At 38.4% G+C, this 25,828-nt stretch overlaps 1 protein-coding gene across 1 annotated transcript in view; it reads right to left on the bottom strand.

Annotated features, from left to right (window-relative positions):
* The window catches only part of USH2A (usherin), a 798,346-nt gene that overhangs the window by 11,648 nt on the left and 760,870 nt on the right, over nucleotides 1-25,828 (bottom strand). Inside the window, exons 64-68 of the mRNA XM_023203737.1 lie at nucleotides 12,274-12,483; nucleotides 10,223-10,461; nucleotides 9,217-9,425; nucleotides 2,284-2,460; nucleotides 879-962 (exon numbers count right to left, since the gene is read on the bottom strand). Coding sequence (XP_023059505.1) covers nucleotides 879-962; nucleotides 2,284-2,460; nucleotides 9,217-9,425; nucleotides 10,223-10,461; nucleotides 12,274-12,483 — 919 coding nt within the window. The remainder of the gene's footprint in view (nucleotides 1-878; nucleotides 963-2,283; nucleotides 2,461-9,216; nucleotides 9,426-10,222; nucleotides 10,462-12,273; nucleotides 12,484-25,828) is intronic.

Genomic DNA, 25,828 nt, shown 5'->3' on the forward strand with positions numbered 1-25,828 from the left:
GGTTAGGAGAAAAATTTAGTTTGAGCTCTCTGGTCTTTTCCATATTTACAGTTCAATGTTTGGCATTTTAAGAGTATATTCTGGCATTTTAAGAGTATATTTAAGAGTATATTCAGGTGTGGTGGCTCACGCCTGTAATTCCAACACTTTGGGAGGCCAAGGTGGGTGGATCACTTGTGATCAAGAGTTCGAGACCTCCCTGGCCGACACAGTGAAACCCCATCTCTACTGTAAATACAAAAATCAGCCAGGCATGGCTCAGGAGGCAGGATAATCACTTGAACCTGGAGCTGGAGGCTGCAGTGAGCTGAGATTGCACCACTGCACTCCAGCCTGGGCAACAGAGTAAGACTCTGTCCAAAAAAAAAAAAAAGTATGTTGTTACTCCTTGCCTAATATAAGTCCCATGAGGACTTTTTAAAAAATTTCTGGCTGGGCATGGTGGCTCACACCTGTAATCCCAGCACTTTGGGAGGCTGAGGCAGGTGGATCACGAGGTCAGGAGATTGAGACCAGCCTGGCTAACACAGTGAAACCCCATCTCTACTAAAAATACAAAAAATTAGCTGGGTGTGGTGGTGCATGCCTTATCCCAGCTACTTTGGAGGCTGAGGCAGGAGAATTGCTTGAACCAGGGAGGCAGAGGTTGCAGTGAGCCGAGATAGCACCACTGCACTCCAGCCTGAGTGACTGAGCAAGACTCTGTCTCAAAAAAAAAAAAAAAAAAAAAAAAAAAAAATCTCGGACACACTTGGCACAATTTCTTCTGTATAGTCGGTGCTAATACATTAAGAACCCAAGTATGTATAAACAAACATATGTGTGTTTCTTGAGGAACATGCATAGGTGTTACACCAAGTATAATATGAGTTGTTTACCAAGTCCAGTAGAGGTATCATATTGGATCAATGGTGTCTTAACACTTCCTTCATCAGTCGTGCAGATGACCTGGAAAAAGAAGGCTAGACAAAAGGAAGAATTGGTAAATGACTTGTTCATTCAACATCTACAAATAGGGCACATGCTTTTAAAAGAGCAATGCATCATAGCATGAAAAAGAGGATTTCAGAGCAAGTTAGAACGTTTTATATAATATTCAAAATTATTTCTAATTTTAAAATGCTCAAGAAAAAAAGCTATCATTAGTGTAATAATAGCCTATCCATAGGTAATAGAACTAAGAAAAATTAGAGCTTATACAGCAAAGGAAAAGAATAACAGAGGAGTAAAGGATATACACAAAGCGCATCTTATTCTGCACACGGTTTAAACCCTTCCTTTGAAATTTACAGGTGTACTTTCCACTAAATGACCTAGAGTTTCTTACTGAACAGGAGAGCTCAAAGGGGATCCTAGAAATCACATGGTCTAAATTGCTCTTTCAGTGGCCAGGAACCTGAGGGAAGTGACCCTTGCAAGGTTACACAGATGGTTAGAGGCCTGGCCAGGTAGAACCTGTGTCTGCCAACCATCAGGCCACCTTTCCTTCCCAATGAGCTGCCCAGGTGACCATGAACGGTAACTATGAACATGCGTAGCTGAATCTTTGTAAAAATTTTATTAAGTTTCTATGAGTATGCATGCAATGCTGGAGCTGACTGTGTACCTTTACCTTACACCAAGATAAAATACTCATTAATCACTACATTGTATAGTGAGCATTGGCCCTGTGAGCATGCTGATCACTAGAAAATACTTAGTGCCTTGTAAAGCATTTTCTTAATTCAATTTAAAAACAAGGCAAAGAGAAAAGGGACGTGTAAGTAAACAGGAAGAAGGAATTCCATCTTAGAGGGACAAGATAGTTCTTTCAGGGGCTGATATCAAGGAAGGTGAAGGAAACCCCTTACTCAGATCCTTATGAGTTGGAGATAGTTATTTCCTGATTGATAGGGCTCTGTTTGGAGACTGGAGATACAGCAAGAAAACCTATGAAATCGCTAGAAGTGTATTATTTTAGGGTAGTCATTGACTATGTATGGGTGCTATTTCTTTTGTGACCCCAACTTGCCCTTCGGTCTTATCCCTTCCTGGGGACCCTCCAGTCCTGTGGAGGCAGCACTCTCCCCTTGAACCACATTATAACTGCAGTGCTGTCAAGCTGCAAATGGGAAGGAAAGAAAACCTTATTTATCCTAAGCGGTAACTTTTCCACAAGAAGTGGACACTTAAATCAGGATGTTTTAATGGTGAGCATCTGCTGGTCAGCTTTCAGATTTAACATCCCATAAAGCTGGGGAACAGAGAGCCTTCCACACTGAGAAACAGGAGTCAGAAACTAACTTTTGTCCGCCGTTCTCGGTATGCAGAGGGTGGTGTCGAAGCCGCTGTACACGCGTCGCCCTCCATCGGTTAACACGTACTCCTTCAGTGGGCCGTTCAGGAAGAAAGTGCCACTCCAGTTCACACACACCACAGACAAATTGCTGTCCACCGAAAATGGGGCCCGGTACTGAGGCACTGTGGGGAGAAAGTTGTAGGTTCTAAAAAGGGTAACCTCTTTGAAGGGGTGCAGGTGTACGCTTTAAAAAAAAAGTATGAGCAAAACCAAACCAAACCAATCCAAAAAATAAAAAAAGAAAAGAAAGAAGAGCAACATTGTTAGAATCCTTCACTTTTTACTCAATGTTATGAAACAACCAGTATCGGGGTGTAAAGAAAACCAATGGGAACATGTGTGAAATGCTTTCTCAGCAACTTTATGCCTGTTTTAAAAAAAATCGATACAGAGTGGTGTTTTATAAATAAAACTATTAACATACAATGGATCTGCTCACCAACATAACCCTGGAGCTCATATTTTGTTGCATTTTCCCTCTTTTTAACAGGTAAAGTATCCTTAACACTATTAACTACAGTAGATAGCTATTTTTCATATCAAATCAATATTTATTGCCACAAAGCCCCAAGGACTAGATGAAGTTAATATATTTTTTTCTCCAAACCAAACTGCTTAGATGGTGAATTATGTCCTTTTGGCATCCATTTATTGTTAAAGCTTTTTCTCAAACCGTTAGTTTGTTTTCTGAGATAGTTAAAAAGCCTTGCAAACAGCAATTCAAGTATAATAATTCATTGCCCTGACTCATCAATCAATAGCATAGTACATTAGTATATAATCAAGCTTAGGTCTCCTAAGTATTATATCACATATAGAAGCAACTTTGTGTGCATTTCACAGGCACAGTCTCTTTTGATTTTTCAGCTCCTTACTAAAACAAAAAGAAAATCCTTAACTGGGGCTCATCTTCTAAATTAATAATTTTTGTGTAAACAAATGAAGGGATACCATATCATCTTGTCAAGTCAGAAGAGATTTATTTCATGAGAACTTGTTTTCTACAAAATAATCAATATATTTGTAAAAACATTAAGATTCACCTACATACCAAATTGGCTTTTAAGAAAAGAAAGGAGTGAGTAGTGAGAAATTGAATGTGATTCTTTTTCTTTAAAAAACAATCCATCTATTTCTGATGTTAGGAAATACAACAAAAGAAGGAATAATTATGCTTTTGTAATTATAATATTCAGCCATAAAGACATAGTTGATTGTTATCTTTCAAAATAAGATATTTTCATAAAGCCATAAGAGAAATTTTCTGCAAACACCAAAACAAGAGTTATCAAGCCCTCTTTAAATTTCAATGCTTTTCCAACATTAATTCTGCCTAATATCACAAGGAATGCTCTATTGTTATTTGTCTATGACTTCTCTCTATCACCTTAGTTCAGTAGATTTTCACTTTTTCCCTATATCATTACAGCACAAATAAAGAAACGGCTTGTAACTAGCAAGAAAATAGAAAGATAGGAGTCTTATTTGTCCTGTAGGATTTGGAGACCTTCCTGAGGAAAAAGAGTAAGCAATTAAAACAATCGAGAATAATGAGTTTACGAATCCTCCCCAAGGAAGACTGAAAAAGTGATAAGAACCACTATGCTCCTAGCTTTTGACATACTTTATCTCATTTAATCCTCAAAATAATCCTGTAAGGATTGAGTCCTAATTTTTGAGGTGAGAACACTCAGGTTCAGAGAGGTCAAATATCTTGCTCTATGTCAGTGGCTGGTAGGAGACCAAGGAGCTGAACCTAGGCTTGCTTAAACTAAGGCCCATAGTACTTTGTTAAAATCGGTACACATTCATTGAAAGGAACAGAATTTACTGGTTCACCCTGTGGGTGCTTTCCAGTGGTGTGCTGAAGCTCAGGAATTTCGCAAGTTGTTGTTAAATCCGGCCACTACTAAAATTTAAATTATATAAACAAATAATTATATTAAAACAAAGGTTATAAATACTCCAAATTCATAACTTTTTAATTGTTTCACTACGTTTTACTACTGTCTGTGTGCCTGAGGTCATTTACATCCACTCTATCTGACTGGTGGAAATATTATATAATGATAAGCTACTACTCATCCCTTCCCAACTCTGTTCAGTGCTGTTGTGTTGGTCACTTGAAAGCAGTAATGGGGGTATTCACACGATGGAAACTGACAAGCACTTCAAATCAGGCCATTTGTCCTTCAAGCAGGCCAGCTGTTAAACATTTATATCTCACCTCTCTCTCCACTGAAGGAGGATTCAAGCAGAGGGGGCTGAAGGTGTTGTTAGGATTCATCTCCAGACCCTTTGCTGAATGTACATGTGATCACATTTATATAAAACTGCATATTCTATTTCTAAATTATTATGATTATTATTTTGAGATGCACTCTTGCTCTGTTGCCCAGGCTAGACTGCAGTGGCGCTATCTCGGCTCAGTGCAACCTCCGCCTCCCAAGTTCAAGTGATTCTCGTGCCTCGTTCTCCCAAGTAGCTGGGACTATAGGTGTGTGCAACCACACCTGGCTAATTTTTTTGGATTTTTAGTAGAGATGGGTTTCACTATGTTGGCCAGGCTGGTCTCGAACTCCTGACGTTAAGTGATCTGCCCACCTCTGCCTCCCAAATTGCTGGGATTACAGGCATGAGACACCACACCCAGCCCCAAATTATTTTCTGGTTTGTATTATCTGGTGCAGATTTTCCTGCTCCCAGTGTTTATAATGAGTTAAAAGTAATATAAATGATATTTTAGAACCCATATCATAGTCATTTCTTGTATTTTTCCATATCTATTGACCCAGTAGTGGGTTAAGGGAAACTTTTCTCCTATGGTACTAGTCCAACTGCTTCTCCAATATGAAAAAACACAAAGGAAGGAAATCCTTTTTATTTTTCTCAGAGATAAAGTCTTACTCTGTTGCCCAGGTTGGAGTGCAGTGACATGATCAAAGCTCGATGCAGCCTTGACCTCCAGGGCTCAAGCAATCCTCCCGCCTCAGTCTTCTGAGTAGCTGGGACTACAGGTGCATGTCACCATACCTGGCTATTTAAAAAAAATTTTCTTTGTAGAGGTGGGAATCTTGATATGTTACCCAGGCTGGTCTTGAACTCTTAGCCTCAAGCAATCCTCCCACATTGGCCTCCCAAAGCTCTGGGATTACAAGCATGAGCCAGCATGCCTGGCCACAGGAAGAAAATCTTAAATCAGTTCACTTTGTTCTTCCAAGCATAAGAAAAAAAAAAATCGGCAAAAGCTCAGCTTCATGACTCAAAAGGGCATTGGTTATAAACTACAAAGCTCACCTAGCTGTTCTCTGGCTTTCTGGCCACATCAACAAAAAGCTACAACATTTAGCAAAATTGGCTTCTGGATGTACTGTGAAGGAGATTACAAAATCAGACAGCACACATTAAGAATCATTAGAGTTTGCTTTGAATATAGTATGAGTGACAAAAATGCTGATTGAGCAGTGTCAACAATAAACATGCAGTGTTAGGTGCACTCGCTCATTCATTAAGCAACATTTATTGGAATCTAAGATACTATGTCCAGTGCTGGAGATGAAAATGGAGAAAGTGAGGACTACAGGAAGCATAGCTTGAAGGGGAAAATTGCAAGCTCTGTCTGGGGCATGAGAAATTCAGAAGGAGATGTCTGTGAGGAAGCTGGGTGCAGGGGTATACACTTCAAAACAGAGCACTTGGGTAGGAGGTGACCACTGGAGTCTGGCTTTTGGAACCAAAGCCTTGGAGCAGATGACCTCACCTGATGAGGGAGGAGGAAAGGAGGGAGGAGAGAAAGGGCAAGGGGACAAAGTTAAAAGTTTAGGATTAAGATTTGGGCAGTGGAAGAAGATCAACCAACAAAGTTGACTAAAAATGAAAATCCAAAATAGTAGAAAAGAAACCAGGAGAGGGTGGTTATGAAAATGAGGGTAAACCACTTTTTAAAAAAGGATCGAAAATCGAAAGTTCAGTTGCATTGAATGCTACTGGAAAGTCAGTGAAGGTGACTCCTGGAGATACATGCCTTCTGGATATATCAATATGAAGGCCAAGGGCAAACTTAGGAAGATATTTTCATCCAGTGCTGAAGAAGTTAGAAAGTAAGTGGAAGAGAGGAAATGCGCAAAGCATCTGCGGACCGTTCCTTAGGAAAGTTTTGCTGTCAGAGAGAGGAGAGCCAGCATCACTGCAGGGGAAGTGGAGCTTGTTTGCTTTAACATTAGAAAGATAGAAGGAACTTTGAATAAAAGTGAGGTACACAGAAAGATTAAGGAGACCCTGTCGAAGGGATGGTGAGTAGTGAAGGGGATGAAATTCACTGCACGGGAGGCAGGTTTATCTCAGACGGAAGAAGGACCACTCTTTCCTTGTCACTGACAGCAATGGGGTAAATGCAGATAGGTTTGTCTGCAGGGGGAATAGGAGTAAATTACTGACTGATGACATCTCTTTTCCTGGAGAATTACAAGGCAAGGAGTTCTGCATAGAGTAAAGGGAGAAATGGGTGAGCCAGGTTGTGGGCATGCAGGGAGAAAGGGTGAGCTGCAGAGGGAGGTTTGGCGAAGGTGGAGATGGTTTGAAGTCTTGATTACAGAGAGTAGGAAATTAATTGATCAGGGAAAGAGTAGTACTGAGACAGCAGCCAAGCTCAGTGATCATGAGTTCAGAGTAATTACTGCACTAACTAGATGTGGAAACTGGCCAGGTTACTTAAGCTGTGGCCTTAGTTGAGGGCCACTTCATTGCCTAACTCCAAGAGCCTCAGTTCAGATCACAGTCTATATGAATGGTATCCTGGAATTGCAGTGCACAATTCATAGTCCTGCCTCAGTTTTCTCATCTGTAAATTTGGATAGTAATAGTACTTATTTCATAGGCCTGTTGTAATAAGTATTTGTAAAATGCTAAAATTCTACCAGGAACAAACAAGTCCTCTGTAAACGTAACCTGTTACTAACATCCTGCCATGCTGTTGCTCAGACACGTTAAGGTCCTTGTGTGAGACACTGGTCTTTTATAAATGCGTAATTCTTGCTTTTAAAATTGGCATAATATTCAATGCCAGATAGAGTATTTTAGGTAAGATTTTAATCTGACATAGTCTTTCTGGAAATAAAACATGAAATTAGTATTCAAAGCCTTAAAATACTAAAATATTTGATGTATTAATAGTAAATTCTATTTGTCAAAATTTAATTTAAGAAGATAACCAGACATTCAAAGATCTGTTCACAAAGATTTTTTCATCATATTTATTAAAGGGAAATTAAAAAACAACCCAAATGCCCCAATTATTTTATATATGGATTATTGTATAGCCATTAAAATTGGTGGCTAAAGAGTTTTTTTTAATGCCATGGGAAATGCTAATACAATAATGTCAAACAAAAAGCTGATTATGAAATTTTAGTAATAGTATCTCAGCCACAGGTAAAAATTATGCATAGAAAGGAGATTAAAGGAACTGATTATTCCAAAATATTAGTAGTGGTTGCCTCTGGGTCGGGGGATAATAAGCAGGACCAGCTTTCTTGGCATGTGAACTGTGCTGCTGCACAGGCCTGTGACGCAGAAGAGTCCTGGGCTTAGCGTGACGCTCTACTGTTGCTGTCTTGGAATTCTTAATGATTTTTCAGCAAAGGATTCCATATTTTCATTTTCCACTGGACTCCATAAATTATGTAGTTGGTTCTGATAAGTACTTATTTTATTCTTAATCCTTTTTGTGTTTGCCATTATTAAACAATAAAAGCGTATACCTTATAAAATCTAAGTTATACTCATGTATCTCAAAATGATGTTTTGATCAAGACTGCAGAAATGATGGTGGTTCCATAAGATTATAATGGAGCTGCCCTGTACCACCTCTTACTTTTTTTTATTTTTTTGAGATGGAGTCTTGTTCTGTTGCCCAGGAAGGAGTGCAGTGGCATGATCTCGGCTCACTGCAACCTCTACCTCCAGGGTTAAAGTGATTCTCCTGCCTCAGCCTCCTGAGTAGCTGGGATTACAGGTGTGTGTCACCATGCCTGGCTAATTTTTGTATTTTTAGTAGAGATGGAATTTCACCATGTTGGTCAGGCTAGTCTCGAACTCCTGACCTCAGGTGATTCATCTTCATTGGCCTCCCAAAGTGCTGGGATTACAGGCGTGAGCCACTGCGCCTGTCCCTCTTATCTTTTATATCAGATTTTTTCTGTACCTTTTCTATGTTTAGCTACACAAATAACCATTGCATTACAATTGCCTGCAGTATTCAGCACAGTCACGTGCTTATACAGGTTTGTAGCCTAGGGGCGGAGTGGGCTATAACATGTAGGTCTGTGCAAGTACACTCCGATATTTTCATGACACTCACCTAACGATGTATTTCTCAGAACATATTTCCATCATTAAGCAATGCATGACTGTATTATATTAAAATGTAAGGAAGCCCCCAATTAATTAGTTGATTGCGCTTTTCTTCACTCAGTTGCCCTTTTGCTTTTCCTAATAGTGCTATGTCTCAATGCTTTCTGGACATACTAGAGACTATGCCACATAATTTACAAAGAAAAGGAGCAGCAAAACTGTTTATAAACATGGTCTATCAGTGTTTGTTCACTTTCTTTCTTCCCATTGATCGTTTAACTCCCCTAAATTTGTTTTTACCCTATCCCCACATGAAAATCCTTCCTAAATCTGCCCTTGACTTCCATATTATTAAATCCAGTAGGCATTTTTCCTCAGTAGTCATCCTCATCAATGCTTCAGTAACATTCAGTGTTATTGAGCCCACTCAATCTGTTTTAAAAAGTGGCTTCCCTGATTTTCAGGACAAGCTTCTCCTGAATGCCTTCCAATCTCTCTGGCTTATGGTAGCAGCCACTTGTACTCACATTCTTTTTGGGTGGTGAAGTTGATCCACTCGGAAGCTGTGCTGCCCACCTCATTGTGTGCCACCACTCTCAGTTTGTACGTGGTGTAGGGCTGGAGACCCCCAAGGCTGGCTTTCTGTCCCAGCCCCATGTACTTTGTCTCTATTTGGCTGGGAGTACAGGGGAGGGCTGAGTCAGGAGGGCAAGCCACGTGGAGTTGGAGTTCATAGCTAAAATGAGAATGGATACATAGAGTGAAGATGGGTAATGGAATTAGTTTAACTCTCTCTTTTAAAACTGGTTCTATTTTGTGAGGAGATATTTTGTTTTCATAGACTACAGGCTCTTTAAAACTTCCATTTGCAGAAAACTGCTCTCAGAAGCACTTTATGTAATGTTACTGGAAACGAGCAGCAGATGTAACTAGAGAAACGATAAGAGAAGTCACCATCTACACACACATTGCTGTTTACCCAGCAATTAGCGATCCTTGTTGGTAGAGATAAGACATTTCCCTCTTTTAAGAGGAGAGACATAAATGGTTCTTCTCTTTTTAGAATAAAGACTTTTTTTTCTAAATGATTTGAGTCAAGTGTCTTCTTTTTTCTTTCAAACAGTGGTTTATGACAATATTTTAAATTAGATCAGGGCAATTCTGATTTAACTGTGGAGGTGTCTTATGTTCCAGTGAAGGCTTGTAGAAGGAATGCTTCCAGAAAACTATTAGGAGGAGGATATTGAATACAAACACATTGCATTGTCTTTTTAATGTAAAGCTTATTTTGTTGTTCTCCTTTCTATCACTAGCTGCTTTTATGATTTAAATATATCATAGGTAACATTACCACTCAAATCAATTTATTTGTCTACTTTGCTATAGATATCCATTCAATAAGCAAGTCCTCCCTAGGGAGTGCTGAGTAGCTATACGGGTTTGTAGCCTAGGTGCGGAGTAGGCTATACCATGAGTTCATAAGTCTCTACGCATGCCTTGTTAGTTTATTCATCCTTCCGCCTGACCCACTACCTGTGAATGACACCATTGAGGAACATGGGGGGACTCCACTGGACGGAGGCCGTCCTTGAGGCCAGCGTCTCGATATGTGGAGAGGACAGTCCTGAGGGCGGAGCAGGATGGGTTCTCAGTTCAGCTGTCGGTCCTTTGCTGCAACAGTTGAAGCAGGTGCAGGCCTCTACTCCAATAGAGTAGTTAGTGAAGGCTTGAAGGCCATGGAGAGTCTGCTGGGTGGCCATGCCTTCGGATAGCTGTGGGAGGAAAGAGGCTAGATGAGGCAGTGTCAAACATTAGAGGTGTTTGATGAATGTTATCGGATCCCACCTCCTATGAATGGAGAACCACGCCAGGTACTCTGGGAGACAAAACATGGCATTTAGCATGGCATTTATCCTCAAAAAATTACCAACCCTGTTAGAGAGGTATGACAAATAGGTGAAAAATTTGATAATGTAACCGTTAAATAGAAGTTTGAGGTAGCAGGATGGAAATCACAAGGCATAATATTATCGATCATCTATCACTTTAGAATGGTATTAGAAAATGGCATGGAACAACACACAAAGTGTTGATCAAAGTCTATGACCCTCTGAGTGATGTCTTTTCAAAAAACAAAATCTGTCTTTCAATTATATGTCTAGCAGCATTCACCAAGGTCCATATTCTGCAAATGGTTACTTGCATGCAATTTCTCCGTCAAAAAATCCTTTCATATCTACATTAAAATCAGGTATAAGAATTGGAGAACTTGAAAATCTCTTCCTCTGAGGGTGTTGGTTTTTACAAAATATCATAGTCTTCTCTCAATCATCTTTGTAGGATTATAAACTTTATGGTTTATTTTCAGCAAATTTTTAACCTCATTGTGGTTTTAATAAGTATTCTTTGGAACAAGAGTTCAGAAAGTGGAAATTAATTTTCATGTTGACAAAAAGAATGTATGATTAAGAAGAGCTGTTAAAAAATGCATACAATGCACTCCAAATATAAATTATTTTAGTTTATTATCATTTTATAAGCATGGATAATCAAGGGTTGATTGTATTTACATCATCTATATTTATTGAATACAAAGCCCTATAGAAAATATGCTAATATTCCTTTAACATTCAATCCAAGCCTCCCTGTATCTAAGTTATCTGTTGAAATTGTGTTTCAATACCTGACACTGTGGTCTCAGAGGAATTCTCCACACTTGCCCAAATTGTTCCCTAAATTGATCTAAATAATTTGTAGTGTAATACCAGGACCTGCACAATCTCTATACAATGTTTGTGTGAACAAAGTATTATAATCTCCACTTATTCATGAGAAATGTGAGAGTGACACAGGCTATACCACAGAGACAAGGGTCTTCATCCTGCTGGCTGCTGGTCTCTTCATTTAAATAATGCAGGAACTGGTCTAGTTGATTCTTAACATCGCCTCCAGGAAGGGGCTTAGCTAACGTACAATGTGAAAGACCCCTGAGCAATCTCTCCTGTCTCCCAATGTGCCTCAAACGTGTTAATGAACAAACAGTGAGTTAGGGCTGTGCTGATGGAGCTGCTCTGCTCTTTCTTCTAAAGGGTTAGAACTTTCTTGAATTCACCAGAGGAATGAGAGTTTTCCATGTGTTATTAGAGATTTGTGCATGTCAAAATAGAGATTCCAAGGATATTCTTTGCTCTATTTTGTCTTTTTCATACTAACATTTACACCACCAATAATTACAATTTGCCGACTTCTTACTATGTGCTACCACTCTGTTAAGTGGTTGATCTGTTTTCTAATTCAATTAAATTAATTTGATTGTTTCTAAAGTCTTAGTTTCTTATGTTTGTGGAGTCTTTAATACCACCTTTAGCATCTCTCTCCCTAAGAGTTTACATACTTTCTGTATGTTTCCTCAGGGTTCACTTTTTCTTCTCTGAGGGATCTTTGTGCTACTAAGTTCACCATAGGGCAATTCAGAATAGAAGGATAAGAAAGATGGAGAGAAAAATAAAAACATAAACACAAGGGCTCCATGGTAATGATTTTTAAAAGTCAACCAGTCCTGGATTTTTAGCTCTGTTGCTCACCACTGTCTCAGTCCCATGGCCGCTGCTGGAGAACAGCCTGTAGAGACTGACGATCCCGTTGGGCTTCCTGGGGGCACTGATGTTGACCACTACTTGGGTAGAAGAGACCGCATGGAACGTAGGGGCTCTGATACCTTCTGGTGGGGCTGGCCCGGTTCTGCACCTTGTCCAGCTACTGGGGGCTTTTCCTGCAGAATTCACTGCCCAGACCTCCAAAGAGAAATCAACAAGACTGTCAAAAGCAATATACCCTCAGGCTGGGGGGCAAAAAAAAGAAAAAAAAAAAAAAAGAAATTGGCAACCAAAAGCAACTAAACACAACAGGAAAAGATAAACTTTGATCTTGCAACTTTGTAATCACACAGGAGAGCAGGTTCCTCCTATATCATTTTTATTTTTTGCCTTTTGCCTTTGACCATGTGAACACAAAGAAGGCCATGTAGGATTTCAGAATGCAGCGGGTTGATTTAAGCCTAATGAAAAAACTGCTCATCTCTGTGTGGGAAGTGGAGTGATTTTGTCAGCTTCTGCAAACTGGATGGATCTGCAGACTACATAAAACTCAGCAATTCTTAAACATCATCCCCACCAAATCTGCATGAAAATTAAATTTCCTTTCATCAAGGAGGGAATAAACATATGGAATGATGTATAATCTTATTTATCAAGAACCATTTGTATAATTAAACACGAATATCCTAAAAGGTTGCCTTAGGTCGTCATTTGCATGAGTAAGTAATTTGTAGAATGTCAGGTACAATAGACAGAGTAGATGGATGTGTGAGTGTATAGGGTTAAATTAGGCCCAATAATAGCCCACTACACAGTGATCAATCACAATGATAGATCTAAATGGCAATACAAGAAGACTGTCTGCGTGTTTAGGAGTAGTAGTATTCCTTAGTAAGCTTTCAGGTGAAAGTCTAACTTCAGGACAATTTTTCTCATTGCATTTCTTCTACACTATGTATTTTCTAAAAATCTGCCCCTGAGCTTTTAAAGACAAGTCTGAAAAACTTGTTTGATTCTACAGTACACACATTCCAGGCATTCAGTATTAAAACAAAAACAAAAAAACATGCAGAATGTTCAAAATAGGGGATATTTGTGGGGAAAATAAAACTGTCAGAATACTTTGCAGAGAGAGTTTAGTTTCATTTTTGTTTACTTTGCTTTTGCTTCAATAATATCTTCAAGAGAAGAAACATTAGAGAGGTTTTTAGTAGTTAGGTCAAATCCTATCAGTGGTTTTCATACTTTTCTTTTTTTCCGGATTCCTTTGTGAAAGTAAATTTTCTGATGTTGAATTGTTTTCAGGTTGCTGTCAAATGCAAATCTCCAGCCCCTTGCTGATAGGATTGCCAGGAGCCTCATTTTTAAAAAGAGACAACTAACCTACTTACATAGACACACCTGCTCTTTTTAGAGCTTGGATACATCCTCTCATCATTTGCATAATAATCACTCACATTTGTATAAACTCTACATTTTACAAAGCACTTTAACTTATGTCAGCTTATTTAGTCCTTACAATGGCAACCTTGTAAGGTGAGTGGAGCATGTATTTATTACTAGTCCCCTTTTAAAGGTGAAGAAATTGAGGCTCAGAAAATTTCACTATCTTGTTCAAGGTGACAAAAGTTACCAGCACTGAAACTAGAATTCTGCTCTCCAGTGCCTGTTTCAATGAGTGGGGTTTTTGATTCTGTATGCCATCCATATGCATAAATAAAATACTCAGAATCATGAAAATTTAATGTCTTGTCCATAGACAAATACCTGCAATTTTAGATTAGGTAAGGTGTCTTAGCTTGCAAGGATGGCTAGACATGTACAAGTTGTCTTAGGTAAGGGGGGTTTATTTTGGTTAAGTATAGGGAAGTAAGGAGCTAGCAGTGGGAGAGCCAGATTTCATGGAAGTTAGAGTCCATCAGAATACAACTGCAGCTGCTCTCAGAGTCCCCTCAGAAATGGGTGAGGTCAGACTTACACTGGGGAGGGGAGGTGGACGTTATTCATGAAGAAGTCAGATTTCAGGGCTGGTGAGTAGGGTCCCTGTCTCCTCACTCTGCCCCAGAACAACCACTTTTACGGCAAATATCTTTCTGGGGAAGTGGTGTGGGGGACACCTATTATTGCACAATGAATGACAAGATTTGAAAAAATATTCTTGAAAAAGGAATACAAAGTAAGGTGCAAATATTGATATGACGTTTTTTTGCCAACAGCAGAACTTTGATTGGTGATTTAAGGGCAGGCAGAATTTAAAGTCAGGTTACAATGGATGGGGAAGAAAATGAGGCAGAAAGTGCAACTAGGTATAATGAAAGAAAAATTCAACAACTTGCCAATTAATTACTGTGCACCAATAGGAGATGGAAGTAGTACAGGCATAGGGTGTTGGAAGAAAATGAGATGAAATAATCATAATTCATAGAAAGTGCTCAGTACAGTTCTAGCTCTGGCTTATGAACATTAACTTTTCTTTCATTTTCAATGTAGATATAGAATCATAAATACTATTAAGGCTTTTTAATGGTAGTGTTGTAGAACGTACTAAATCTCAGCCTTCCTGTGTTATGTGAACTTCTACTAGGATTTAATCCCTGGATTTTAAAAACACTTGGGCCTCAGTATTACAGTGTTTTGCTATATTTCTTGGAAAGATTCCCTTTTAAAACCAGGCAACTCAAAATTCCCCATCACTAATAGGGAATGTACATAGGCTATTTTGTCTTTGGCAGGAGTCCTTCATAATACATTACTCTTTTTCCTAGACTTTCTTTTTACTATTCAATCAATTTGAGATCAAAATAGCATTCATATAAATCAACATGCTTATGCAAAGCAGGATCAACCTATTTACATGAGCAACTGTGAAAATGAAAACACTTAGAATGAAGAGAAAGCTGACTGAGATAATGAAGCATTATGAATTTCACAAAACTTGTACCACGAGGCAGTGTCTGTTATATCAAACCACTAGGAGAAAAGGAAAAAAGAACCTGTGAATAATATTATTTTCTCTGTCTCTTTCTGTCTCTCTTTGTCTCTATCTCTGCTGAGGCAAAAACGTTCTTTGTCTAAAATATCACTGTGGATTTTTGTCTATGTCCGGCTAAGCAAGAGATAAAAGTATTGAAGTGTAGTTCAGGGTCCAGGGTAAAAATACTAACAGATAATGTTTATGATTCCCACTGAGAAACAGTGCCCCAAGATTTGAGTCTGTCTTTATAGGGCGGAGAAAGAAGCAGCAGAGATCCTGCAGAGAAAATTTTTTAGCAATATGTCCTGATCTTTTAGTTGTAATGAACCCGTAAAAATCAATAAATAAAATATCTTGTGATCAAACAGCTGTGTATTCTCTTTCTTTAGTGTGTGAGCTCCTAGAAAAATGAAAGAGTTATTATTAGGGAAGAAAAGCAAGTAAGGCTTATAAATTCCATGGCCAAGAGAAAAAAAAGCCAAGATGTTCTTCATCTTTGATTTATTCAGGATTATATTTATTCCTACAGTGTTTAGACTGAACATATTTATTCTTTTTTATTATTATACTTTAAGTTCTAGTGTACATGTGAACAACGTGCAGGTTTGTTACACAGGTATGCATGTGCCATGTTGGTTTGCTGCACCCATCAACTAGTCATTTACATTAGGTATTTCTCTTAATGCTATCCCTCCCCCGGCCCTCCACCCACAATGGCCCCAGTGTGTGATGTTCCCCTCCCTGTGTCCATGTGTTCTCATAGACTGAACATATTTATTCTTTTATAATAAAAGATTAAGAATGATTAAAGTTTCTGCTGAAATACATTATTATTTGGGTTTGGTGAACACTTTCACATGTGAATGCATGGCTGCACACACAGTTATCACTGTAGAGTCAGAAACTTCCCCAACTGTTAATAATGAAAAGTTAGGACTGACTGACTTGGTTGTTTTATTTCTCTAAGGCTTCTGTTGTAACCATGAAAAATGTTACAATGTAAAATGTCATAGAAAACATAGATTACATTTAATAAGCATAAAAACTATAATTGTTTAGGCACAAATTCTTTAACTAACTAGTAAAATGGTAGGTTAATATGTCAGTTTTCAATGGAATTTCTGTTTTCAATGTAATACATTTTTAAATCCAACTAGAGACTATTACCATATTTATGCTTGTTCATTAAAAAAATGAAATTGTTCTTTTATTTACTCTTTCCTACCCCAAAGGACTAATTACTGTATTTTTCCTTAAAAATTTTTAATTACATGGAGCGTCAACATCTGCCACTAAGCTGCCATAATCACGTTGCTGTGAAAACAATGAATTCAATCATTTGTTCTCTTTTGAAAATTACCTCTTTGAGAGAAGTCTTTGTCAAAATATATTCCTTAGCCATGGTCATCAAAATGATTTGGGGTACCTGTATCAGAATTTCTGGTGAGAGGACCTTGGAATTTGCCCTTTCAACATATTTCCAAGTGACTTTTACACCCAGTATTATTTGAAAAACACAAAAGTCTATTCTTTATAGAACTACATACAGAATATAGGCACGGTACATTTTCAGTTTCTATTTATGTTATGTCTCTTTAGAGTTATACTTTGCATTAACTTTGTCATTACCTTCGGTCATTCAAATAAACACAATAAATGTATTTTGGAATATGTTACAATTCAATAATCATCACAGAATTAATTACTGTGTTTTTTCATAGTTCCAAACAGAACTAGAGTTTACTGACTTTGTAGAACCACTTCTTGCCTCCTAATTTTCACTTAAGGTATAATTTCTTGAAACCTTGATATTTCTAGAAATTGCTGAGTCTATTTTTCTTTTAGTGCAGAGGAATATTATTCTAAATGCTCCCAATTTCTCTCAACCCGACATTTTTCCTTCTAATTTTATTCTAGGAGGAAAGCAAACATTTGTGAACAGAAGCATTGTAATAATTTTTGTGAATGGGAAAGAGAAGGGGTCACCAGTCTACAGAGGATGGGAGAAGGGGAAATGTATCAGAAATCTCCCAGAGTGGTGGCCCCTTTAGATGCTTCTGTTACAGTGCTAGTTATTCTTTTTTCCCTCTTTTTTTTTTTTTTTTTTTGAGACAGAGTCTTGCTCTGTTACCAAGGCTGGAGTATAGTGGAGCGATCTCGACAGCGCAACCTCCGCCTCCTGGGTTCAAGGGATTCCCCTGCCTCAGCCTCCTGAGTAGCTGGGACTACAGGCACCTGCCACCACACCTGGCTAATTTTTTGTAGTTTAGTAGAGATGGGGTTTCACCACGTTGGCCAGGCTGGTCTTGAACTCCTGACCTCGTGATCTGCCTGCCTCAGCCTCCCAAAGTGCTGGGATTATAGGTATGAACCACCGTGCCCGGCCTGTGCTAGTTATTCTTTAGCACAATTTCCACACTTAACTTGTTGTTAAGATTGTTATCACATTCCCATGAGGGGGACAAATAGATATTAAAAAGGTCTTTCCAATACCTGTATTGGCTAAACAAAGAAGTTTTCACCTGAATGCTTTGTCTCGCTCAATGTCTCGTATCTTTCTGAAATAACCTTTCTTGGGACTGATGTTTTCCAAGTATTGTCTTAGAGCAAAGCTAAATTATTAATATAAATTTCAAGGGGGTTCCTGATGCATTTTTCCTTTATGGTATCCTAAGAAAAACCCCTAAATTGTGAAAATATTTTATGATTCTTTTGGCCAAGGAAATGCTACAAGTCTTGTTCAAATCCAGGGAACATACTTCATAATATATGTTCCTGGATGGTTTGTATATGGGTCAGCACCAAGCTGATGTTTATTTGGTCTTACATTTGCTATTATTTTCCTTATAAAAATATAATACAGGAGTAACCAAATTCAGTCGACTAGTCTTTTCCAAAAGATCTCTAATCTGTTAATTCCTAATGTAAGTGATGATGACTGTCTTTGTGCTTGGAGCAATTTGAGAGTTTGCTCTTTATCCAGGCTGCTTATGATAAGAGCTGTACTAGTAAAACTGTTAACTCTCAGAGGATTAAGAGAGGGAAGAATATCTGAGCTCTCTGCAACTTCTGTGAAACAGTAACATACTTCCTTGTGGGATGATGACAACGTTTGATTAAAAAAAGCATTTCAACAATTCTGAGGACAAATTTATATCAAGAAGCTCTAAGGAGACATAATTGTTTATAAAAACTAAGAAATGTGAACATAATTTTGTAACAATTCACATCAGAAATAAACAAAAAATCTAGCATGAATAGCTATGCCAGTAATTAATAAGTAGAGTAAACAGGTTGTATGTTAACGGGCAAACAATTAAATTATTTGTTTCCTAGGGGCATGTAATGAGATTGTTATCACATTCCCATGAGGGGACAAATAGATATTAAAAAGGTCTTTCCAATACCTGTATTGGCTAAGGCCAACAGCTAATTCAATAGATTCGATCAAAATCACTACTTCTTTCACTGCTCCTGATTTATGACTTTGGCTGTTGTTAGTCATCACTCATTGCAGTTTGCTTTCCAGTGCTCATAAATTATGCCTCATAAATAAAAAGATACAATCAAGGAAATCATATCAATTCATCTACAACCTTGGAGTATATTTTCCCATGGCACTCACGCTAATGCCTTCTTAAAGGGTAGCGCTTGTCATAGGTTTTGAATATGTTTGAATAGCAATATGCCAAAATCTTTTTTGCTGGAATCGTGGTTAAAGAATTTTGGTGAAAGAGACAATGCAATGAATTTGAAATTACATGATTACAAGATTGTTTTACTTCATGAATAGCCCTGCAGGCTCCAGTTATGAAGGAATAATGTGCTGAAAAGCTCTATGTAGCTATTTATTTAACTATCTACCTATCTGATTTTCTTTCACCATCAAATGGACGTTTTCCAGCACCTCTATTTGCATAGAACCTTGCTGGATACAATACAGTCACACTTTTACAGATATAGTCCCTGTATTCCAGGTTCCCTTCATCTAAAACACCTTGGATTAGGCAAAATAGAACATGATTTTAATTGAATTCTGGGACCCAGGGGAAGAGGGTACAGCAGGACATTGTCTTGCTTTCCATGAGCACTTTTGAAGTTCAGAGACATGAAGCTACTGGAAAAATTACAAGACATTTCCCATGCTAGAAATGGGTGTCTTATCACTACTGCTTCTCATACCACCTTGCTCTTTGGAGTCATTTACTACATGTGAATATGGTTCTTCTCTAATATCTGAGGAAGGGAAAACTGACCTAACAGTGGGAAACACTGAAATTAGCCCTGATTCACTTTTAACAATAAAACTAAATAATGAAAGTTTGGAGTTATCACATGCTATTTTTTATTGCTTATATATGCTCTCCCTAAGAGGAAACAGGAACCCAGCCCCATCCTGCTCTCATGGAGGATACATAAAAGTAGCTACTGGGTTTATTGAGCACTTACACTTTTGCAAGTGTATTCTATGTACTAATTTTGCATTTTTCCTCCCGACAATCCTATATGGTTGGTATTATTATCCCCACTTTACACATGCGAAAACTGAGGAACACAGAAATTTATGCAACTTGGTAAGTGATAAAGCTGGCCTTCTAATACAGATAGGTGATATAAAAACCCAAACTCTTTACCCCTTCCTACATAAAGCCATTAAAAGAAGGCTTGTATACACCTTTCACATGGTGGGCTGCTGCCCTAGGCTTTTCATAGAGCCCTGCATGAACTGGCTTTTTCTGTGGAGGGTAGCCTAAAAGTGGGACAGTGGAAGTTATCACAAACAATGTGACATCCATCTCTGCTGCCACTTATCATGCTTTGAGCAATATTGCATATTACACAGAAGCAAGTACTACTCATATATTTCATCCTGTTCAAACATGTGTAAATGCATTGAAATTCCATTATGTTCTCTACAATAATAACTATACCCTAATGGATATAGCATTAAAATATATATTTTATCCACAATAAGTTGCTAGAGGAAGCTAAGATCACAATCACCAATTATGATTAACATCTCCATGAAGTATAGTAAATTAGGTAAGACTATTTATCATCCATGAATTCAACACATATTGATTGAGCCATTTCTATATGCCAGATGCTGCTCTATGAGCTGGCGATACAACAGTGAACAAGGCTGGCATTAACATCCTGGTGAGGGGAGGCAATCAATAACCACACAAATAAAATAAACAGGTAAGGATATATGCTAGAAAAGAAATAATGATATTGTATGGTGATATACATAAGGTGATATAGCAGAAAATGGTTGACTTGTCCAGGAAGTTCTCTCAACAGGTGACCATCAAGCTGGGATACAATTGGCAGAAGCTCACCAGATGAAGATCTGAGGGAAGAGCATTCTGTGGAAAAGAAGAGCATGTGCAAAGGCCTTAGGGCTAGATCCTCGAGAAGGCCAGTGTGGCTGACCTTAGTGAGTAAGGGCCAGAGAGCAATGGGATGAGGAGAGAAGCGGACAAAAGTGAGACCATGAAAGGCCTCATGGAAATAGAGAGGAGTTTGCATTTTATGGAATGGGGGAAGGAGGGTTTGCAGTGGGAGAGTAAATTTATTTGATTTTCATTTTACAGGAATGCTGGATACTGAACACCTTCTATGTATTTATATATTAAATCTTACTCTTTTTTTTGTAAGTGACAATACCTTAGCTTTAAAGTCAACTTATTTAAAGTTCACAGCAACCTTCCTGGGGTAAGTTTTTTTGTTTGTTTGTTTAATCTCAATTTTACAGATAAGAAAACTGAGGTTTAGTGAGTTCAAATTACTAGCTAAGGATCCAGAGTTGGTAATTCATGTAGCTCAGACTGAAATCCTAATCAGTCTGTCTTCACAGGGTCAGGAATTTGTGCTCCTGATGAAGGTGACTTGAAGAAGCTGCAGTTCAACAGAGCCACCATTGTACTTGGGGTCAGAAAGTCAGGACTTGAGTTCTGACTCCGTTGCTTTTTGACTAGGTAACTTGCTAAGTTATTCAGGTTCCTGACTATGCTAAGAGATAATAACACCTACCCCACAGGACTATTTGAAGATTTACATGCAATAATGTTTCTACAAATTTCTGAGGAATGGGGTGGGGGATGAATATATTTATAAATATTTCATCAATTTTTGAAAGTCCCAAAGCTGCATGCAAATGCAATTTGGAGGTAACTGTTGGGGTAGAATTTAAGAAACCAGTCTTTGAACCTGAATCTTAAGGTTCGAATTTGAGTCCTTCAACTTATCAACTCTATATCCTTGGGCATGATACCTAATTTTTCAATGCCTCATGTTTCTCACCTGTAAAATGGTGTCAGTAATAACACCTATCTCAAATGGTTGTATGAGATTAAACTAGTTAATATGCATGCAGTTCTTAACATAGCCCTTAGCACATAACAAACCCTAAATAAATAATAGTGATTACTATCAAATTATTTGTGTGAAAAGACAGGAGAGAGTGACTTAACAGTTTTGGGGATCTAGTGGGACTAGATAGCAATTCTGCAACTCACTTCTGGATTCTAGTTAGTTGTTATGCATTAATAAGATTGGAAAACGCTCCATAGCATTTGGAATTTAGCCCACACCTCCCTCTGTATCTTTCTTCCAGGTACTTCTGTACTCTAGAGCTTTGAGGGTTAGAGTAAATAAAAGCCTGGCTTTTCAAAAATATTGCTCTCCATTGAAACTTGTTAATTGGACAGCTTATTTACTTTGTCTTATTATTAGTTAAAATTTCTCAAAAAGCCCCCAAGCATGAACAAAAGGAAAAATCAGAGCAATTCAATGGATTTTTTAAAGAAAAGAATTTTATTACTGGTTTCTATTAGAAATATGCCTATAGGAATCAAAGAGAACTGTACAGTTTTCTAGATGCTTATAGGCATCTTAGTAATGATCAGATCCATAAACAGATAGATGAATCAATTAACAAGAAGAGGTTTCAGCTACGCTTTTAAAAACTACCATTTAAAGCATCTGACTTATTTGCATGTGTTAACATTTTTGTTTCCACCTGCAGATTGGATTGCTTCATATATCCTGAGATATTTATTTACAATTTAATGGTAATATGCTATTGGTTCAAGTACTTAAGTACAATCCTCCTTAAGTCTTCAAATTTACTTAGTGGTTTATCAATAATCGTAGAGTGACAAGCCAAAGCTGGCCAGGTGATCCTCTAGTCCAGAAAGGATTCTACTGGTGAAGGCATTGTTATATATTGGTTGAGGAGCAGCATCAATCTGAGTGTGGGGGATGAGCTGTTTTTTCCCCAGATCCATTCTCTGCCCTTCTCTGCTTTGCTCTGTACCCTGGAAGGCTGACTTCATCAGACTGCCTCACCTGGAATCTTTTCTTCACTGGCTCTTTTCCATTAGGGTTTGATCAAAGGGAAGAGAGAGTTCAGATTCTTTGTTTCTCCTGCTCCTCTCTTTGGCACTGCAGGTTGACAAGGCTGAATTTCCTTTCAATGTCCCAAATTCTTCTGTTGTCCCTGCAGGCCTCGAGGTTACAGTTTCGGACTCTTCCTACTTCCTGGGTACTTTAACATCCCTTATTGATTCTCTTAATTCTGCCCACACCTCCATAAATAGCCTCTTCATTAAATTTTCTTCAAATATCCTTTGAATGTGCCATATACTTCCAGTTGAGATCCCGATTGATGCAGTGGAGAACATTTTGAACCATTACACAGGTACCAATAATAGCAGGTGGGCTAAGAGAGGCTTCTAAACATAAGGATGGAGATTTAGAAAGGCGTTTCTTTTTGTAAGACTGAAGGAACAGAGAAATGGTGCCTCTTTGTGTGTCTGTGGAATGATTTTAGTCCAGTAGCTCTTTAGTATCAAGGCGCCACCTGTGCTGCACAAAACCATCTGGCCAGAGAGTAGAATAAGAGTGACCTTTAGTTTGGTGTGGAAATCATGCTGTCCCTGAAGATAAAGAATCTGCTTCTTCCTCCCTGGATCTGTTTTGCCGTCGCTCAGATCTTGCAAACATCAACGTTCCTAGCAATATTTTTATGGATACTTTATTCATGGGCATCTTTATTTATCGTATTAACTATACTTTAAGTCCCTGAAGGGGAGAGTGCATGGATTTTAGCTTCCTGCCTCAATCCTAGTAACTAGGTATACACTTTGAACATTGTAGGTGCCTAATAAGGACAAGTTATTAAATACTCAATTTACAGGATAAAGGAAAATAAGCAAAACACATCTCATCTTTTCCTGGATGTTTTTACAGGACCTAAGTTTCAGGTGACTTTGGGAGCCTTTGTTTTCACGGCCATCTGAAGAGCCATGAGGGCAGGCTGGAATTACACATTATCTACATTCAGTTGAAGAGCATTCTGTTGTGTTTCACATTTTATTTCCACCAACCAAGCTTCCAACACAGAGACAGGAAGATCAATATCAGCTTAAGTGAAATATAAATCTGAGTTGCATCTGCATGAGCGTGAGAACCAACCCATCTTCACATGGATAACTTGTCCCAAAGGCACCATAAATACTGCCAACAATAGAAGTTTTAGAATAAAGTCCTAAGGGTCGCCATTGGAGATGGAACAAAAACAAAAAGAACTAGAGCATGCTCCTGAATGGGCTCACACCGACAGGTAGAAATGATCTCCTGTGGGAACGAAAGGCTTGATGCGAAAAATGATCAGGCCCCAGGCCTAGTGGCAGACTTCAGTTTTCTACACATGGAAATGTCCCAGTGGCCTTCAGTCTAAGCTGTGCACTCAGGCCCTAAGGTTTTAGAATAAATACACTGCCTGAGTCAGACAATATCAATAAATCATTTAAAACCTTGAGCTGTGGGAGTTGGGGTGGGTGTGGGGAGCTTAGTTCTTGTGGGAGAAATTAACCAAACAAAAACCTCCATGCTGGTCAGAAATACATTAGTGAGATTAATACCTAATTAAATTCAAGTCCAAAACCAAACAGAAAACCTGCTCAATATGTTTTCTCTAAATGTGATATAGAAAAAACATGGGATAAGGGTGATAGCAATAGAAAACAGGCAATACAAAGCAAGTAGCTAATTGCAGAAAAGTGGAGTCAGACTATCAGAATTTGGAATTTTAGTCATGGGTATGTGGGTAAATTACTATTTTCCTGAGAAGAGAAATGGCAAGGACAGAGAGGGTTGAACTGCCTAGTGGAAGGGGTATTACACCTTTAGAGGCAACTATACTCCTGATTAGAGATTTTTACACTCTAACATTTTATTAACGACTTGTTGATATAGACAAAAGATATGTCTTAACCTGGCTTTTTTACGGTCTTGAATGGAAGTTTCTCCTTTTAACTAGTGCAATCCTGGGGGGATCGGATGGTGGCATGGACCCACTAAGTAGCAGGCATCCTACTGGACACACAGATTTCTTAGTTCTCATAACACACCCATTTTTTTAATGAGAAAAGTGAAGTTATCAGAAATTAAGTATCTTTCTTGCACAAGCTATGTGATCTGCACTCAGCTTCTTCATTTGGAAAACAGGAAGGGTGTGAGCATCCAATGTGAAAGGGCACAAGGATTGTCAGATTGTCAATATCTCACAGCTGTGGAGTACTTGTTCCCCTAGTTGGTGTGTGTAGTGTACTAGGGCAGTTCTTGCTTCTGGCTGGAAGCATTTCCCACATACCTCACACAGCCCTGCCTGTAGGAGGTGGGCCCTGCGACCACACCTGCTCAATCATAGTCCTCTGTTCTCTTGGTTCACAGGAAGGCAGGTAGTGCAATAGGATCAGTCAGAGTCCTGCACTTGGTTGACTTCTAGTCCTCTTTCCACTCTAAGGTGGATGGGCAATAATAATAATCATTACTGTTACATGGGTGAAGTGGTTTCCATGTATGAGGCACCGTTCCAAGAACATTCACATATTAACTCATTTAACCTCAAAGCAAGCCTATGAATCCAGTGCTATATCTATTCAAATTTTGAAGATAAGAAAACTGATGCACAGAAAGGGCTTGAATCTGGGAGTATTAGTAGTGATTTCCTCAGATGCCTGGTGAGAGTGTGCAGAATGAAGCCAAATAGAGATGAGCTGAGATGGGGCAAGGAGGGAGAGAATGAATGAATCTTACAGCCTCTGAGTCCCGCATCCCAGGTTTCCAGGGCCTGATGTTCATATCTTTTCTTTGGTTTCAACAGATTCCTTCAATGCCCTTTCCAGATGTGAGAGCCAAAACAATTCCCTTCTGTTTAACTCAGTTTACATTGGCTTTCGGTTACTTGTAGTGAAATAGTCATGATAACTTTTTGATAGTGTGGGTTTTCTCAGGAACACAAATGAGACTCATTGGTAGCTAACTAAAGAAAATTAGTTTATTATTTATTTACATTTATATTTTTTAATATAGTTATAATTTAAAAAATATATTAGTAAATAAATATGTTAGGTTTCAATGAGAGACACAATTAATGATATTTCTATATGTCCATCTTGTTGATGAATAACCATATATCCATTTATTGTCTGAAGCTGATCTCATACATTTCCTTGCATCAACACAACTTAAAGCTAACTACCATTAGAAAATTCTGTT

This window comes from Piliocolobus tephrosceles, chromosome 1 (genome assembly GCF_002776525.5).
Source record: "Piliocolobus tephrosceles isolate RC106 chromosome 1, ASM277652v3, whole genome shotgun sequence".
In the NCBI taxonomy this organism is placed as follows: domain Eukaryota; kingdom Metazoa; phylum Chordata; class Mammalia; order Primates; family Cercopithecidae; genus Piliocolobus; species Piliocolobus tephrosceles.